We start from the raw sequence: 18,497 nt of genomic DNA, 5'->3' as shown, positions 1-18,497 counted from the left end.
GGAGCAGGTCAGATCTCACTAAGCTATCCCCAATATTGTGACCATGCTCATAGACCACCAGTGGGGGTTCCTTGAAGAGGTGTGCAATTGTGATGTCTGATTGCAGAATATGAAAGTGCTTTTTCAGGATTGCTTTCATTTTCTCTGAACACTTGGTGTACTTAGTGCAAAAGACTTGTTTAATCCTTTATAACTGGCTATATGGTAGACCATTCCTGAGGGGAAGGGGATGCATACTATCCCCACGTAGCAGGGTATTGAGGTCTGTTGGCTGTGTGTACAAGTCTATATGTAAAACATCATTCTCTTTGATGATCCATAAGTCCAGGTAGTTTATTTTTCTCTCATCAGTCTACATGGTGAATTTGAGATATTCAGAACTCTCGTTTAGCAGAGTTTGGAATTAATTTAGTTCCTGCTGACTTCCTTCCCAGAGCACAAAGACATCATCTATGTATCTCTTCCATGAGAGGATTTTAGAGAGTAGAGAGTGTCACTCTTTAGAGAGTGTCTCTGTAAATGAGTGGTTCCTCAAATTGTTCCACATACAGGTTCACATAGTTGGGGTCAAAGGGGGAGCCCATGGCTACACCCCGAATTTGAAGGAAAAAGTCTGACTCAAAGATTAAGTAGTAATTGGATAATACCAGTTCAGTGAGTTACAAGATGCAATCATTGGCTGGAACAAGGGCAGGGTCTCTGCCGAATGAAGTGTTGCAGATCACAAAATATTATTTAAAAGTTTGCAATAAGGTGTCTATAATAGAATATACTTGTCTAAAACAAATGTAGACATTAATAAATGCATTTTCTATAGCTTCCAACATCTGTTTTACACTGAAAGAGGAGTTACAAGATGGCTGTGCATTGGCTTCCAATCAGCAGCCCCTGCAGTCATCTAGGGTTAATGCATATCATTGGACTGTACCGAATACATATCAGAACGTCCCTGATGTTGTCCTTTATGTTGCAGGTGTTTTGGCCTGTTTTGGCCGACGAGACTTGATCGCCACAATTCCAGATAGACTGGATGGACTGACTTGCTCCTGTATACAAATCCCATGTTCATTTGATATTCCTGACAAACATAAGGATAAATTTAACAGCACAATACTAACCTCTGGAGTGTGGATTAAAGAAAACTCAGACTTTGTTTTGCATCCGGACAATGTGTTATTTAACAGTAGTAAGATGGTCAACAGATATCAAGGGAAGATAACTGGAAACATGTCCCAGAAGAACTGCACCACAGTCTTCTTCAATGTAACCACCAATTACACTAGATACTTCTTCAGGATTGAGAGTCAACCATTCCGTGCAACAGACACTGGAAAGTCTGTTGATATAGTTGTCTGGGGTAAGAGACAATTTATCTTTTAACCAACTATTTTTCCCAGTTTAGATTCGTTGCATCAAAGATAAGAGAAGAACAAGTGGACAGTTTAAAACTTCTTATGGCTGCAAGGCAAAGTGTTGAGTAGCCAGTGAAATCGTGCCCATTTCAAACGGCCTCCTACTCAAATCTTGCTCGTACAACATGAATATTATTATTCTTTTTGGATAGAAAACACTTTCTAGTTTCTAAAACAGTTGGAATTATTTCTCTGAGTGAAACACAAGTCCTTCTGCAGCACTTTTCCTGACCAGGAAGTGAAATGTCAGAAATCTATGCTCTTTTCAATCTGATGCCTATACATGGTCTTAACACCTAGGAGTCTGCTGACAGTCTATACGCCTTCCTATTGGTGTAAAGAGGATGTCAGAGAAGAATTTTTTTTGCTCCTCTTGGTCTGTGGTGGAAAAAAACCTATTTCTTTGACCTGAGCGCCCACTTCCGGTATTCTGAAGGAAGTGGGATGGACTTCTGTTTTGCCTTCCTAACGAACGGCTAACGTCTCCGGCTCGATTTTTTTTGGATATATGTGACCATATCATCGTAATGTATGTTTTTTCAATATAGTTTAATCAGATTATTGAAACTTTATTCGGGAGTTTTGCCGTGTTCCGTCGTATGACTGTGTTTACGTTGGACCACGGCTACTGGAAATGGTAAATGAACAGGGATATTTCTCATTCTGAAACGAAACAACGACTCATCTGGACAGAGGACGCCTGTTTCAACATTCTGATGAAAGATCAGCCAAAGTAAGACTCATTTTATGATGTTATTTCATATATCTGTCGTGCATGTGAACGGGTCGTGGGCGCCCAAATGTGTCTCTCTATTGTGGCTACGCTAATATAGCGATACATTTTGTTTTCGCTGTAAAACATTTAATAAATCGGAAATATTGTTTGGAATCACAAGTTGCCTATCTTTCAATTGCTGCAAACTATATATTTTTCGGAAATGTTTTATGATGAGTAATAAGCTATTTGACGTTGGTGTCTGTTGGTGTCTGTAAATATTATGGCTGCTTTCGGTGCACTTTCTGATTTGTAGCTGAAATGTAAAATATGATTTATACCTGAAATATGCACATTTTTCGAAAAAAAATATGCTATACAATAAATATGTTATCAGACTGTCATCTGATGAATTTGTTTCTTGGTTAGTGGCTATTTATATCTTTATTTGGTCGAATTTGTGATAGCACCTGATGGAGTAAGAAACTGATGGAGTTAGAAAAGTGGTGTCATTTGCTAACGTGGTTAGCTAATAGATGTACATATTTTGTCTTCCCTGTAAAACATTTTAAAAATCGGACATGTTGGTTTGATTCACAATAAGTTTATCTTTCATCTGGTGTCTTGGACTTGTTAATGTGTGAAAGTTAAATATTTTTAAAAACTAGCTTTTGAATTTCGCGCCCTGCACTTTGAGCTGGATGTTGTCATATTGTGGGCGGTGTCGGGCTTGCAGCCCAAACAGGTTAACTTTTAGTGTAAAATATATTTATCTACAATGTATTACAGATTTGCCTTCCAGTCCCATCATTACTGTCTCAGGTGAGGTGAAGGAAGGGACCCCTGTCAGTTTGAACTGCTCTGCTGTCGCTCCCTGTCCCGAACACCCCCCTGAACTGACATGGAGTCCCCCAACACAGTTTACACATGAGAACCAACTGCAGGAGAATCCAGACCAAACCAAATCAGTTCTATCTATGGTGACCTTCACTCCATCATACCTTCATCATGAGAAGAACATCACTTGTACTGCAGTCTACCTAGTAGGGGCAAGCAACAAGACAGCTGAACATAACATGATGCTTAACGTTTCATGTAAGATTTAGTCACCGGTTCCTGTAGAATAGATCATTCTATCATGTTTTTTCACTAATGATTGTAATAGAGTGGTTTTGATGAGACTATTATATATACCATATCTGTCAGGACCCGGTGTGAGAAACAGTCACTAATAGTCGGCAGAACCCAGAAGATGAGGCAGACACAGCAATACTAGAGACGGTGGTTTAATCAAAGTAAAAGATCTTCAGGCAAAAGTATAAATCCACAACGTCCAAAGTAAAGCCAAGAGAAAAAAAGGATATCCACCAAAATACAAAGAAAATCCACAAAGTGGTAAGAACCGCAAGGAAAAAACAAACCTCAAAAGACTAATCAAAAACAAGAACAAAACCAGAGAACCTCTGGAAAATCCAACAAGAGAAATATAAGTTCACAGCATGGCTGGGACTGGGTGCTAACATACAAACACTGAGCAAAGAACTGAGGAACACACAGGGTTTAAATACCAACAAGGAAATGACACACAGGTGCAAATAATAATTAGAACAAGGAAAAAACAAAAGGTTCAAAAAAGGCGCAATGGGGGCATCTAGTGACCAAAACCTGAACAATCCTGGCCAAATCCTGACAATATCAGATACATTCTAAATGAACCCCTCTCCCTCAGTCTCTCCTAAGAACACCTCAGCCTCCATCAGTCCAGCTGATCCAGTATCAGTGGGCAGCTGTGTTAATCTGACCTGCAGCAGTACAGCCAACCCTCCTGTGACAACCTTCACCTGGTTCCAGATCAGTGAGGGTAAACCAACACAGGTAGCAACTGGACAGAGTTACTCCCTTAATGTGACTGTTGATGGAGGACTGTACTTCTGTGAAGCAAGAAATAGTCAAGGCTGTGGCAAGTCAAAGGAAGTGCAACTGGCTATTAAAGGTAAAACGGGCACGTAGGGCACAATCGTATGTTAGATACTCACTATATATACAAAAGTATGTGGACAAACATTGCTGACAGGCGTATAAAATCGAGCACAAAGCCATGCAATCTCCATAGACAAAAACATTGGCAGTAGAATAGCAACATTCACTACAGAGTATCAAACTGCCTCTGGAAACAATGGCAGCACAAGAACTCTTCGTTGGGACCTTCGTGAAATGGGTTTATATGGCTGTGCAGCCGCACACAAGCCTTAGATCACCTTGCACAATGGCAAGAATCGGCGTGAGTGGTGTACTCTGGAGAAGTGGAAACCCGTTCTCTGGAATGATGAATCACGTTTCACCATCTGGCAGTCCAACGGACGAATCTGGGTTTGGCAGATGCCAGGAGAACGCTATCTGCCTCAATGCATATTGCCAACTGTAAAGTTTGGTGGATGAGAAATGGTCTGGAGCTGTTTTTCATGGTTCGGCCTCGGCACCTTTTGTTCCAGTGAAGGGAAATCTTAATCCTACAACATACAATGACATTCTGTATTCCACATTTATACCCATGATTTTAGAATGAGATGTTCGACGAGCAGTTGTCCACATACTTTTGGTCAAGTAGTGTACTTTAGAGATTTTTATGTGAGAATTGACCATAATATATTCTGTATTTTCAGGGCAGGAAGAGCCTGTTAACTCAATGGTTTTGGAGGTTGCAGCAGGAACTCTGGCGGCCTTTTTGTTTATCAGTGTAACGTTCGTTCTCCTCCTCGTCTGAGGAGGAACAAGGATCGGACCAATATGCAGCGAGGTATGAAGACATAATGATTTATTTAAAGAAAGACGAACACGAAGCACACTTGATAAATGACAAAACAACAAAACGACGTAAACAGACCTGAACTTGAGAACATATAACAATGAACGCACGAACAGGAAAGAACGAACGAAACGAAATGAAACGAGACAGTACCGTGTGGTGCAACAAACACAGACACAGCAACAATCACCCACAAACAAACGGTGTGAACAGCCTACCTTAATATGGTTCTCAATCAGAGGAAACGTAAAACACCTGCCCCTGATTGAGAACCATATCAGGCTAGTTAACAAACCTCAACATAGAAACAAATAACATAGACTGCCCACCCCAACTCACGCCCTGACCATACTAAATAAAGACAAAACAAAGGAAATAAGGTCAGGAACGTGACAGTACCCCCCCCCCCCACAAGGTGCGGACTCCGGCGGCAAAACCTGAACCTATAGGGGAGGGTCTGGGTGGGCATCTGTCCACGGCTCTGGCTCTGGCTCTGGACGTTGTCCCCACCCCACCATAGTCAATCCCCGCTTCCGTGGCCTCCTCTTAATGGCCACCCTCCATATTAACCCCACTGGTGTACGGGGCAGCACCGGACTAAGGGGCAACACCGGACTGAGGGTCAGCTCCGGACTGAGGGGCAGCTCCGGACTGAGGGGCAGCTCCGGACTGAGGGGCAGCTCCGGACTGAGGGGCAGCTCCGGACTGAGGGGCAGCTCCGGACTGGCTGACGGCTCTGGCAGGTCATGGTTGGCTGACGGCTCTGGCTGGTCATGGCTGGCTGACGGCTCTGGCTGGTCATGGTTGGCTGACGGCACTGGCAGGTCATGGCTGGCTGACGGCTCTGGCTGGTCATGGTTGGCTGACGGCACTGGTAGGTCATGGCTGGCGGGCGGCTCTGGCTGCTCCTGTCTGGCGGGCGGCTCTGGCTGCTCCTGTCTGGCGGGCGGCTCTGGCTGCTCCTGTCTGGCGGGCGGCTCTGGCTGCTCCTGTCTGGCAGGCGGCTCTGGCTGCTCCTGTCTGGCGGGCGGCTCTAGCGGCTCCTGTCTGGCGGACGGCTCTAGCGGCTCCTGTCTGGCGGACGGCTCTAGCGGCTCCTGACTGACGGACGGCTCTAGCGGCTCCTGACTGACGGGCGGCTCTGAAGGCTCAGGACAGACGGGCGGCTCTGAAGGCTCAGGACAGACGGGTGGCTTTGAAGGCTCAGGACAGACGGGCGGCTTTGAAGGCTCAGGACAGACGGGCAGTTCAGGCGGCTCTGGGCAGACGGGCAGTTCAGGCGGCTCTGGGCAGACGGGCAGTGCAGGCGGCTCTGGGCAGACGGGCAGTGCAGGCGGTTCTGGGCAGACGGGCAGTGCAGGCGGTTCTGGGCAGACGGGCAGTGCAGGCTCTGGCCGGCTGAGGCGCACAGTAGGCCTGGTGCGTGGTGCCGGAACTGGTGGTACCGGGCTAAGGACACGCACCTTAAGGCTAGTGCGGAGAGCAGCAACAGGGCGCACAGGACTCTGGAGACGCACAGGAGGCTTGGTGCGTGGTGCCGGAACTGGTGGTACTGGGCTGGAGACACGCACCACAGGGCGAGTGCGTGGAGGAGGAACAGGGCTCTGGAGACACACTGGAAGCCTGGTGCGTGGTGTAGGCACTGGTGGTACTGGGCTGGGGCGGGGAGGTGGCGCCGGATATACCAGACCGTGCAGGCGTACTGGCTCCCTTGAGCACTGAGCCTGCCCAACCTTACCTGGTTGAATGCTCCCCCTAGCCCGACCAGTGCGGGGAGGTTTTACTGTTAACCTATAAAGCGTTACATGGGCTAGCTCCTACCTATCTTTCCGAGTTGGTCCTGCCGTACATACCTATACGTACGCTACGGTCACAAGACGCAGGCTTCCTAATTGTCCCTAGAATTTCTAAGCAAACAGCGGGAGGCAGGGCTTTCTCCTATAGATCTCCATTTTTATGGAACGGTCTGCCTACCCATGTGAGAGATGCAGACTCGGTCTCCACCTTTAAGTCTATACTGAAGACTTATCTCTTCAGTAGGTCATATGATTGAGTGTAGTCTGGCCCAGGAGTGTGAAGGTGAACGGAAAGGCTCTGGAGCAACAAACCGCCCTTGCTGTCTCTGCCTGGCCGGTTCCCCTCTCTCCACTGGGATTCTCTGCCTCTAACCCTATTACAGGGGCTGAGTCACTGGCTTACTGGTGCTCTTTCATGCCGTCCCTAGGAGGGGTGCGTCACTTGAGTAGGTTGAGTTACTGACGTGATCTTCCTGTCTGGGTTGGCGCCCCCCCTTGGTTTGTGCTGTGGTGGAGATCTTTGTGGGCTATACTCGGCCTTGTCTCAGGATTGTAAGTTGGTGGTTGAAGATATCCCTCTAGTGGTGCGGGGGCTGTGCTTTGGCAAAGTGGGTGGGGTTATATCCTTCCTGTTTGGCCCTGTCCGGGGGTATCATCGGATGGGGCCACAGTCTCTCCTGACCCCTCCTGTCTCAGCCTCCAGTATTTATGCTGCAGTAGTTTATGTGTCGGGGGGCTAGGGTCAGTTGGTTATATCTGGAGTACTTCTCCTGTCTTATCCAGTGTCCTGTGTGAATTTAAGTATGCTCTCTCTAATTCTCTCCTTCTCTCTTTCTTTCTCTCTCTCTGAGAATCTGAGCCCTAGGACCATACGTCAGGACTACCGGGCATGATGACTCCTTGCTGTCCCCAGTCCACCTGGCCTTGCTGCTGTTCCAGTTTCAACTGTTCTGCCTGCGGTTATGGAACCCCTACCTGTCCCAGACCTGCTGTTTTCAACTCCTAATGATCGGCTATGAAAAGCCAACTGACATTTATTCCTGATTATTATTTGACCATGCTTGTCACTTATGAACATTTTGAACATCTTGGCCATGTTCTTTTCGACAGGGAAAACCTCCCCAGTCTTTGTGGTTAAATCTGTTTGAAACACACTGCTCGACTGAGGGACCTTACAGATAATTGTATGTGTGGGGTACAGAGATGAGGTAGTCAGTCACTATTATTGCAGACACAGTGAGTCCATGCACTTTATTTTGCGACTTGTTAAGCAAATCTTTACTCCTGAACTTATTCATGATTGTCATAAGAAAGAGGTTGAATACTTATTGACTCAAGATATTTCATCTTTTAATTCATTTTTTAATTCAAGACATCATTCCACATTATGGGGAATTGTGTGTAGGCCAGTGACACATATAAATGTAATCCATTTTAATGAGTAGTAAAATGTTGGACCAATAAGACCAAAAGATGTCATGGAAATTTAATGTAAAGGTTTTAATTACAGGGCAATTAATAAACAACCTTAAATTCAGCCTCAATTGTTTCTTTGATTTAACATTCAGCATAAAAACTGACACAACAACTTCTAAATAGATATAAACTGAAAATAGATAATATTGTTATTCTGGGAACTACACAAAATATTAAGAGAAACAGTGACTAGTAGATGTTAACACCATTCTGCCATCATGTAGAATTACTTCACCAACTTCCTGTCTTGTATCAGACCACTGTCTCTCTAACTGTGTCTTCTCTCCTCAGTCATCATTGACTTTATATGGACTTAAACTGCCTTCAGTAAGCTAGTTGAACTCAGCAGTTCCTCTATACTGGAACCACTTAAACAGATGCTCTGTGAACTCATCACTCAAAATAAATTGTTTAAAATAAAGATTAGCCTACATCATCGTATCACCACTATAGTAACAGTTAAACACTTTTCATCCCAGCAAATTCTACAAATACGCAGATAATCAAAGAGCACATAATTATAAATGTAACAAATGTACCAATAGAAAACTAATACACAATGACAATACTGAACATAAAAATACTTAATACCCATTGGAAAATGAACATGCACCTCTTTTATTAACTTGTGCATAAAGCCCATCTAGGTTGTTAAGAGGTGGTTCCTGGGCCCCTCTTCTGGTCATGTTGACTTCAGCGTACTCACTCTCCTGTCCCTGGACCCTGTCCTGGGCTGCAGCTGGGGTCTCTTTGGTCTGTAGTTTGGAGAAGTCTATGTCACCGTAGTGGATCTCTTCAGGCTGGTCTTCTGCAGGTTCCTCTGGTTCCTCTCCGGCTGTGGCCTGGTTAGCACACACTGTCCCAACCGGGGAGTTCTGTGGAGAGAACACAGAGAGAGGAACAGGTGTAAAGCTCTAAGCTCAGTCATGTGTAAAACTCTAAGGTCAGCAGGTTACACAACACATACTGAGGAGATGTCAATGAAAATGTAAATTCAACTGACAGGTGTAAAGAGGTACATTTTGCCAACAAATGAGCTCCAATCTAATGTAAACACTGTCAAAGTCCAACAGCTATTCTGTTATCATTCCATATTCTTACAGGATGTGGCATTGCTTTCGGTGTGGTCATCTCCCCTGAACTTGCTCTAAAATTATGTTAACCTCATGGCTTTGGATAGTTTCAGCATTAATTATATTATTCCTTAGATACACTTTATAGATGGTTTTGAAAGTTGAGCCTTATTCCCACCTGTCCCTGTGGATTGTCTGTCCTTTCAAGTCCATCGTGGAGCCTCGAGTTTCTCCTCCTGGAAGACATTTAGAAAGGCCTTCTGAATGCACTGTGAGGGTTTTCATATGCAAAAGCACAAACACAACATACATAATTTTTTTACTTTGATGCCAGGAAAAGTTTTTACCATACAAAAAGACTGATCAGGATGATAAACAAAAAGGCCGCCAGAGTTCCTGCTGCAACCTCAAAAACCATTGGGTTAACAGTCTCTTCTGGCCCTGAAAATACAGAACATATTATGGTCATTTCTCACATAAAAATCTCTAAAGTACACTACACGACCAATAGTATGTGGACAACTGCTCGTCGAACATCTCATTCTAAAATGATGCCGAGGCCGAACCATGAAAAACAGCTCCAGACCATTTCTCATCCACCAAACTTTACAGTTGAAACTATGCATTGGGGCAGGTAGCGTTCTCCTGGCATCTGCCAAACCCAGATTTGTCCAATGGACTGCCAGATGGTGAAGCGTGATTCATCATTCCAGAGAACGGGTTTCCACTTCTCCAGAGTACACCACTCACGCCGATTCTTGCCATTGTGCAAGGTGATTTTAGGCTTGTGTGCGGCTGCACAGCCATGGAAACCCATTTCATGAAGCTCCCAACGAAGAGTTCTTGTTGTTTCCAGAGGCAGTTTGATAATCTGTAGTGAATGCTGCCATTCTACTGCCAATGTTTTTGTCTATGGAGATTGCATGGCATTGTGCTCGATTTTATACACCTGTCAGCAATATTTGTCCACATACTTTTGTATATATAGTGAGTATCTAACATACAATTGTGCCCTACGTGCCCGTTTCACCTTTAATAGCCAGCTGCACTTCCTTTGACTTGCCACAGCCGTGACTATTTCTTGCTTCACAGAAGTACAGTCCTCCATCACCAACAGTCACATTGAGGGTGTAACTCAGTCCAGATGCTACCTGTGTTGGTTTACCCCCACTGATCTGGAACCAGGTGAAGGTTGTCACAGGAGGGTTGGCTGTACTGCTGCAGGTCAGATTAACACAGCTGCCCACTGATACTGGATCAGCTGGACTGATGGAGGCCGAGGTGTCTTTAGGAGAGACTGAGGGAGAGGGGTTCATTTAGAATGTATCTGATATGGTATATTGAATAGTCTCATCAAAACCACTCTATTACAATCATCAGTGAAAACATGATAGAATGATCTATTCTACAGGAACCGGTGACTAAATCTTACATGAAACATTAAGCATCATGTTATGTTCAGCTGTCTTGTTGCTTGCCCCTACTGGGTAGACTGCAGTACAAGTGATGTTCTTCTCATGATGAAGGTATGATGGAGTGAAGGTCACCGTGGAGAGAACTGATTTGGTTTGGTCTGGAATCTCCTGCAGTTGGTTCTTAGGTGTAAACTGTGTTGGGAGAGTCCATGTCAGCTCAGGGGGGTGTTCGGGACAGGGAGCGACAGCAGAGCAGTTGAAGCTGACAAGGGTCCCTTCCCTCATCTCACCTGAGACAGTAATGATGGGACTGGAAGGCAAATCTGTAATACATTGTAGATAAATATATTTTACACTAAAAGTTAAACTGTCCACTTGTTCTACTCTTATCTTTGATGCAAGGAATCTAAACTGGGAAAAATAGTTGGTAAACAGTTAAATTGTCTCTTACCCCAGACAACTATATCAACAGACTTTCCAGTGTCTGTTGCACGGAATGGTTGACTCTCAATCCTGAAGAAGTATCTATTAGTGTAACTGGTGGTTAAATTGAAGAAGACTGTGGTGCAGTTCTTCTGGGACATGTTTCCAGTTATCTTCCCTTGATATCTGTTGTCTGTGATACTACTGTTAAATATCACATTGTCCGGATGCAAACCAAAGTCTGGGTTTTCTTTAATCCACACTCCAGAGGTTAGTATTGTGCTGTTAAATGTATCCCTATGTTGGCCAGGAATATCAAATGAACATGGGATTTGTATACAGGATCCAGTCAGTACATCCAGTCTATCTGGAATTGTGGCGATCAAATCTCGTCGGCCAAAACAGGCCAAAACACCTGCAACATAAAGGACAACATCAGGGAGGTTCTGATATTCGGTACAATCCAATGATATGCATTAACGCTAGATGACTGCAGGGGCTGCTGATTGGAAGCCAATGCACAGCCATCGTGTAACTCCTCTTTCAGTGTAAAACAGATGTTGGAAGCTATAGAACATGCATTTATTAATGTCTACATTTGTTTTAGACAAGCATATTCTATTATAGACACCTTATTGCAAACTTTTAAGTAATATTTTGTGATCTGCAACACTTCATTCGGCAGAGACCCTGCCCTTGTTCCAGCCAATGATTGCATCTTGCGTCTCACTGAACTGGTATTATCCAATAACTACTTAATCTTTGAGTCAGACTTTTTCCTTCAAATTCGGGGTGTAGCCATGGGCTCCCCCTTTGACCCCAACTATGTGAACCTGTATGTGGAACAATTTGAGGAAGCACTCATTTACAAAACAGAGACACTCTCTACTCTCTAAAATCCTCTCATGGAAGAGATACATAGATGATGTCTTTGTGCTCTGGGAACGAAGCAGGAACTAAAGGAATTCAGAACTCTGCTAAACGAGAGCTCTGAATATCTCAAATTCACCATGCAGACTGTTGAGAGAAAAATAAACTACCTGGACTTATGGATCATCAAAGAGAATCATGTTTTACGTACAGACTTGTACACACAGCCAACAGACCTCAATACCCTGCTACGTGGGGATAGTATGCATCCCCTTCCCCTCAGGAATGGTCTACCATATAGCCAGTTATAAAGGATTAAACAAGTACACCAAGTGTTCAGAGAAAATGAAAGCAATACTGAAAAAGCACTGGCATATTCTGCAATCAGACAAAACAATTGCACACCTCTTCAAGGAAGCCCACTGGTGATCTATAAGCATGGTCACAATATTGGGGATAGCTTAGTGAGATCTGACCTGCCCCCTGAGCCCACTCAGACACTCTTGACACCCATTCCAAATGGGAACTACAAATGTGGCTCATGCTCACAGTGCAATAGCACTTCAAAAAAATCCTTCTTCAGATACCCTCATACAGGTGGAAAAATCCCTGTTAGGGGTATCATCTCTTGCAAGATAAAGGTAGTGATCTATCTCATCACCTGTTCATGTGGGAAAGCCTACGTAGGACAAACGAAAAGACAATTAAAACAATGCAGAGCTGAACACCGCAGCTCAATCAGGTGTAAGAACACTGACTATCCAATAGCAGCTCACTTTGTTGAAGCAACACAGGTTGATCCCATCTCCTCCCTCAAATACACAGGTATTGAGCATGTTGCTCTACCAAGGAGAGGAGGTAACATGGAGATCCTACTACTACAGAGGGAGGACTACTGGATTTCCTATTTAAAAACATTGACCCCTAGTGGTCAGAATATTGACTTTGATCTCAGGCCATTCTTATGAACAATTATTTTTATGAAGAAGTCTTATAAATGAATATATTCTTTCTACAGCTTATCAGCGTACAGCCAATATGTTCCCCCTGTGGATGATACTTATTATGCATTATGGATGTACCAAAATATTAAATTTTATGAACATTTAATGTAATTGGAAGCAATAAATATATGTGAAATTAAATTAAACAATAATGTATGTTGATGCTAATCTTTTGCTAATTTCGATGATAATAGGCTAATATATTCAATATGTAAACTATTGTCTTTTAACAGTTTCACTCAATTCATGCTAATTAACCTCATAATTATGACACACCCCTCACTATTGTTGTTGGATGCACTAATTGCACTGTATGTCTACATAACCTGGTTCAAACATTCATGACTTTACCCTGAAGAAGGCACAGTGATGCCGAAACGTTGGTGTTTTACCCAATAAATGACTGGGAGTTTATATATATAGAGTGTGCAACTCTCTTTGTTTTTATAGCTTACAGTGTGTTCACCGTTAGTCAGCACCTCTACAATAATTTTCCCCCTCTGATAACCAGGTGGTGAATCGCATCTCTGCATGTCTGGCAGACATATCAGTGTGGATGACGGATCACCACCTCAAGCTGAACCTCGGCAAGACGGAGCTGCTCTTCCTCCCGGGGAAGGACTGCCCGTTCCATGATCTCGCCATCACGGTTGACAACTCCATTGTGTCCTCCTCCCAGAGTGCTAAGAACCTTGGCGTGATCCTGGACGACACCCTGTCGTTCTCAACTAACATCAAGGCGGTGACCCGTTCCTGTAGGTTCATGCTCTACAACATTCGCAGAGTACGGCCCTGCCTCACACAGGAAGCGGCGCAGGTCCTAATCCAAGCACTTGTCATCTCCCGTCTGGATTACTGCAACTCGCTGTTGGCTGGGCTCCCTGCCTGTGCCATTAAACCCCTACAACTCATCCAGAACGCCGCAGCCCGTCTGGTGTTCAACTTTCCCAAGTTCTCTCACGTCACCCCGCTCCTCCGCTCTCTCCACTTGCTTCCAGTTGAAGCTCGCATCCGCTACAAGACCATGGTGCTTGCCTACGGAGCTGTGAGGGGAACGGCACCTCCGTACCTTCAGGCTCTGATCAGGCCCTACACCCAAACAAGGGCACTGCGTTCATCCACCTCTGGCCTGCTCGCCTCCCTACCTCTGAGGAAGTACAGTTCCCACTCAGCCCAGTCAAAACTGTTCGCTGCTCTGGCACCCCAATGGTGGAACAAACTCCCTCACGACGCCAGGTCAGCGGAGTCAATCACCACCTTCCGGAGACACCTGAAACCCCACCTCTTTAAGGAATACCTAGGATAGGATAAAGTAATCCTTCTAACCCCCCCCCCCCCCCCCCTTAAAAGAGTTAGATGCACTATTGTAAAGTGGTTGTTCCACTGGATATCATAAGGTGAATGCACCAATTTGTAAGTCGCTCTGGATAAGAGCGTCTGCTAAATGACTTAAATGTAAATGTTAAATGTAAATAAGTCATTTTCTCTGGGTGTGCTCCAGCTCATGCTTTTTATATGACCTGAACATAACAAATAAAACAATTAATATGTAAAGATATTAAAGTATTGTATTTATAGAGTACTAACTTTACTGTTCCCCTCTACAACATAATACTTAAATACATGTAATTTTGTCCTTGAAACATTTGATTGAAATACTGTAGAATTCCATTAATTCTTATGGAGGACTGCTTCTTCTGGGGAGTACCATATATAGAGACCGGTGGATTTAAAGTCTCTCATTGGCCGTTACATAGCATCAGCGGTCCAGGGTGTATACACATCATTGGTACAGTCTCTCCCATTAATAATAATATGAACTTATTTCTATGTAAAGGTGATTTTCAATTGGTCGGTATGTTGTCAATGAGTGAGATGAGATGTGTTTGTGAGCAGAGGACCACTAGTTTGAGTCCGGTATGGGGATAGGGACAGTGGTGGAAGCTATACTGTTGGCTGCACACTGACATCGTTTTCACATACTGTACAGTGACATGAAACAGTATTTACCCCCTTTCCAGTTCTCTATTTTTGCTTTTTTTTAATACTGAATGTTATCAGATCTTCAACCAGAACCTCTATTAGATAAAGGGAATATGAGTTACCAAATAACAAACAAATAGTTATAAATTTATATCATTAACAAAGTTATGCATCAACCAATTCCACTGTGTGAAAAAGTAATTGCCCCCTTACTCTCAATAACTGGTTGTGCCACCATTTCAAAACACTCAATCTACATGAAAATTTATAAAAAACAAAAAATGTAAAGATGTCACGATCGTCTTGAGGATAATGAGTGGACCAAGGCGCAGCGTGAGAGAAATACATCTTCCTTTTATTAGACGTAACACGAAACACTCTTACAAAACAATAAACGACCGTGAAGCTATAAACGAAAGTGCACATACAAGCTACTAACGCTCAACATAGACAATTACCCACGAAAGCCTACTGTCTATGGCTGCCTTAAATATGGCTCCCAATCAGAGACAATGAATGACAGCTGTCTCTGATTGAGAACCATTCAGGCAACCATAGACTTGCCTAGACAACTATACTAAAGCCAACCCCATACACTCAACAAAACCCCCTATACAATACAACCACCCAAGACGAGACAAATACATACAAAACATCCCCCCTGTCACACCCTGACCTAACCAAAATATTACAGAAACAAAGAATACTAAGGCCAGGGTGTGACAAAAGATTTAGAATGGCCTATTCAAAGTCCAGACCTAATCCAAACTGAGATATTGTGGCAGGACTTGAAATGTGCAGTTCATGATTGAAAACCCACAAATGTCACTGAGTTAAATCAGTTCGCATGGGAGAGTGGGCCAAAATTCCTCCACAGCAACGTGAGAGACTGATCACCAACTACAGGAAGTGTTTGGTTGGAGTCATTTGAGCTAAAGGAGACACAACCAGTTATTGAGTGTAAAGGGGCAATTACTTTTTCACACAGGGGCATTGGGTGTTGCATAACTTTGTTTATGAAATAAATGAAATAGTATGTCATTGTTGTGTTATTTGTTCACTCAGGTTCCATTGATCTAATTTCAGCTTTTGATTGAATATCTGATAACATTCAGTATCAAAAATATGCTAAAACTTTTTCACAGAAGTTTAAATATAGTCTATGAAGTTACACAAATCAGGAATTAAAGTAAATATTTATTTTTATTTTAGTTAACCTTAACCCTTTTCCTTACCTTAATTGAATTAAACTAACCTGCTACGTTAATTATCCTAACCTGCTACATAAGCCAGGAAAAACACATTGACAAAAGCGGTATCCCTTCTAGAAAAAAACCCTCTTCGACCTACCCAAGGCCTTCCATAATCCACTATCCATAAGGTTGTTATCCTGAAACCATCCTACCAGATTTCTGACCTCCTCCCTATAGGCTGGCTCATTTTTGTTGGTGTGTCGTCTGCAAAGCTAATGATTGTGTTGGAGTCGTGCTTGGCCCTTCGGTCATGGGTGAACAGGGAGTACAGGAGCGGACTAAGCACACACCCCTGAGGTACCCCCGTGTTGAGTATCAGAGAGGCAGATGTGTTGTTGCCAACCTTTACTACCTGGGGTGTGGCCCATCAGAAAGTCCAGGATTCAGTTGCAGAGGGAGGTGTTTAGACCCAGGGTCCTTAGCTTATTGATGAGATTTGAGGGAACTATGATGTTGAACTCTGAGCTGTAGTCAATGAACAGCATTCTCACGTAGGTGTTCCTCTTGTCCAAGTGGGAAAGGGCATTATTGATTGCAATAGAGATTGCATCATCTGTGGATCTGTTGGGGCGGTATGCAAATTGGAGTGGATCTAGTGTTTCTGGGATGATGGTGTTGATGTGAGCTATGACCAGCCTGGCTACAGACATGAGTACTATGGGTCGGTAGTCATTTAGGCAGGTTACCTTGGTGTTATTGGGCACAGGGAATACGAGGGTCTGCTTGAAACATGGAGGTATTACAGACTCGGCCAGGGACAGGTTGAAAATGTTAATGAAGACACTTGCCAGTTGGTCAGCATATGCTCGGAGTACACATCCTGGTAATCCGTCTGGCCCTGCGGCCTTGTGAATGTTAATCTGTTTTAAGGTCTTACTCACATCGGCTACGGCGAGCGTGATCACACAATCGTCCGGAACAGCTGGTACTCTCATGCATGCTTCAGTGTTTCTTGCCTCGAGGCACGCATAGAAGTCATTTAGGTCATCCGGGTAGGCTTCCCTTTGGAGTCCGTAATAGTTTGCAAGCCCTGATGTAGTAGGATTCAATCTAGTCCTGTATTTGAGGGCATATCGAAAATAGGCATATAGCTTAGCATCTGCGTCATCTGAACACTTCCGTATTGAGTGAGTCACTTGTACTTCCTGCTTTAGTTTTTGCTTGTAAGCAGGAATCAGGAGGATAGCATTGTGGTCAGATTTGCAAAATGGAGGGTGAGGGAGAGCTTTGTACATATCTCTGTGTGTGGTGTAAAGGTGTTCTAGAGTTTTTTCCCCTCTGGTTGCACATGTAACATGCTGGTGGAAATTAGGTAAAAACAGATTGAAGTTTCCCTGCATTAAAGTCACTGGCCTCTTGAAGCCCCGCCTCTGGATGAGCATTTTCTTGTTTGCTTATGACTTTATACAGCTCGTTGAGTGCATTCTTAGTTCCAGCATCGGAATGTGGTGGTAAATGGATAGCTATGAAAAATATAGATGAAAACTCTCTTGGTAAATAGTGTGGTCTACAGCTTGAGATACTCTACTTCAGTAAAGCAAAACCTTGAGACTTCCCTAATATATGATTTTGCGCACCAGCTGTTGACAAATTGACACAGACCGCCATCCCTTGTCTTGCCGTAGGCAACTGTTCTGTCTTGTCGATGTACGGAAAAACCAGCCTACTGTACATTATCATGTCGTCGTTCAGACACGACTCTATTATTCATAAGACAGTACAGTTTTAATGTCCTGTTGGTGGGATAGTCTTGAACGGAGCTCATCCAGTTTATTCTCCAGTGATTGTACAGTGGCCAATAGAACGTATGGTAGAGGCCGGGTTACCCACTCTGCGATGAATTCTCACAAGGAACCCCGATCTCTGCCCCCTGTATTTCCATATTTTCTTCACGTGAATGACAGGGATTTGGGCCAGGTCTTGAAAAAGCAGTATATCCTTCGCTCCGGACTCATTAAAGAAAAAATCTTTGTCCAGTTCAAAGTGAGTAATCGCTGTTCTGATATCAAGAAGCTCTTTTTGGTCATAAGAGACGGTAGCAGCAACATTATGTACAAAATAAGTTACAAACAATGTGAGAAAACACACAAAATAACACAGATGGTTAGGAACCTGTAAAACGGCGGCCATCCCCTCCGGCACCATCATCCCGGTTAAAGCTATGATCCCTTATTGATGTCACTTGTTAAATCCACTTCAATCAGTGTAGATGAAGGGGAGGAGACAGGTTAAAGGAGGATTATTAAGCTTTGAGTCAATTGAGACATGGAT

General features: G+C 43.8%; 1 protein-coding gene across 1 annotated transcript; it reads right to left on the bottom strand.

The window, feature by feature from the left end:
• Positions 1-10,291: 10,291 nt before the first annotated feature.
• On the bottom strand, positions 10,292-18,108 carry LOC120036237 (sialic acid-binding Ig-like lectin 7). The gene is made up of 4 exons (XM_038982716.1): positions 18,075-18,108; positions 11,145-11,531; positions 10,711-11,016; positions 10,292-10,575 (listed from the first exon to the last, which is right to left on the bottom strand). The coding sequence occupies exons 1-4, from the start codon at positions 18,106-18,108 to the stop codon at positions 10,292-10,294; spliced, it is 1,011 nt and encodes a 336-aa protein (XP_038838644.1).
• Positions 18,109-18,497: the final 389 nt, after the last annotated feature.

The sequence above is a fragment of the Salvelinus namaycush genome, unplaced genomic scaffold, assembly GCF_016432855.1.
Source record: "Salvelinus namaycush isolate Seneca unplaced genomic scaffold, SaNama_1.0 Scaffold126, whole genome shotgun sequence".
Taxonomy (NCBI): Eukaryota; Metazoa; Chordata; class Actinopteri; order Salmoniformes; family Salmonidae; genus Salvelinus; species Salvelinus namaycush.
This window is presented reverse-complemented; position numbering and strand designations above follow the sequence as displayed.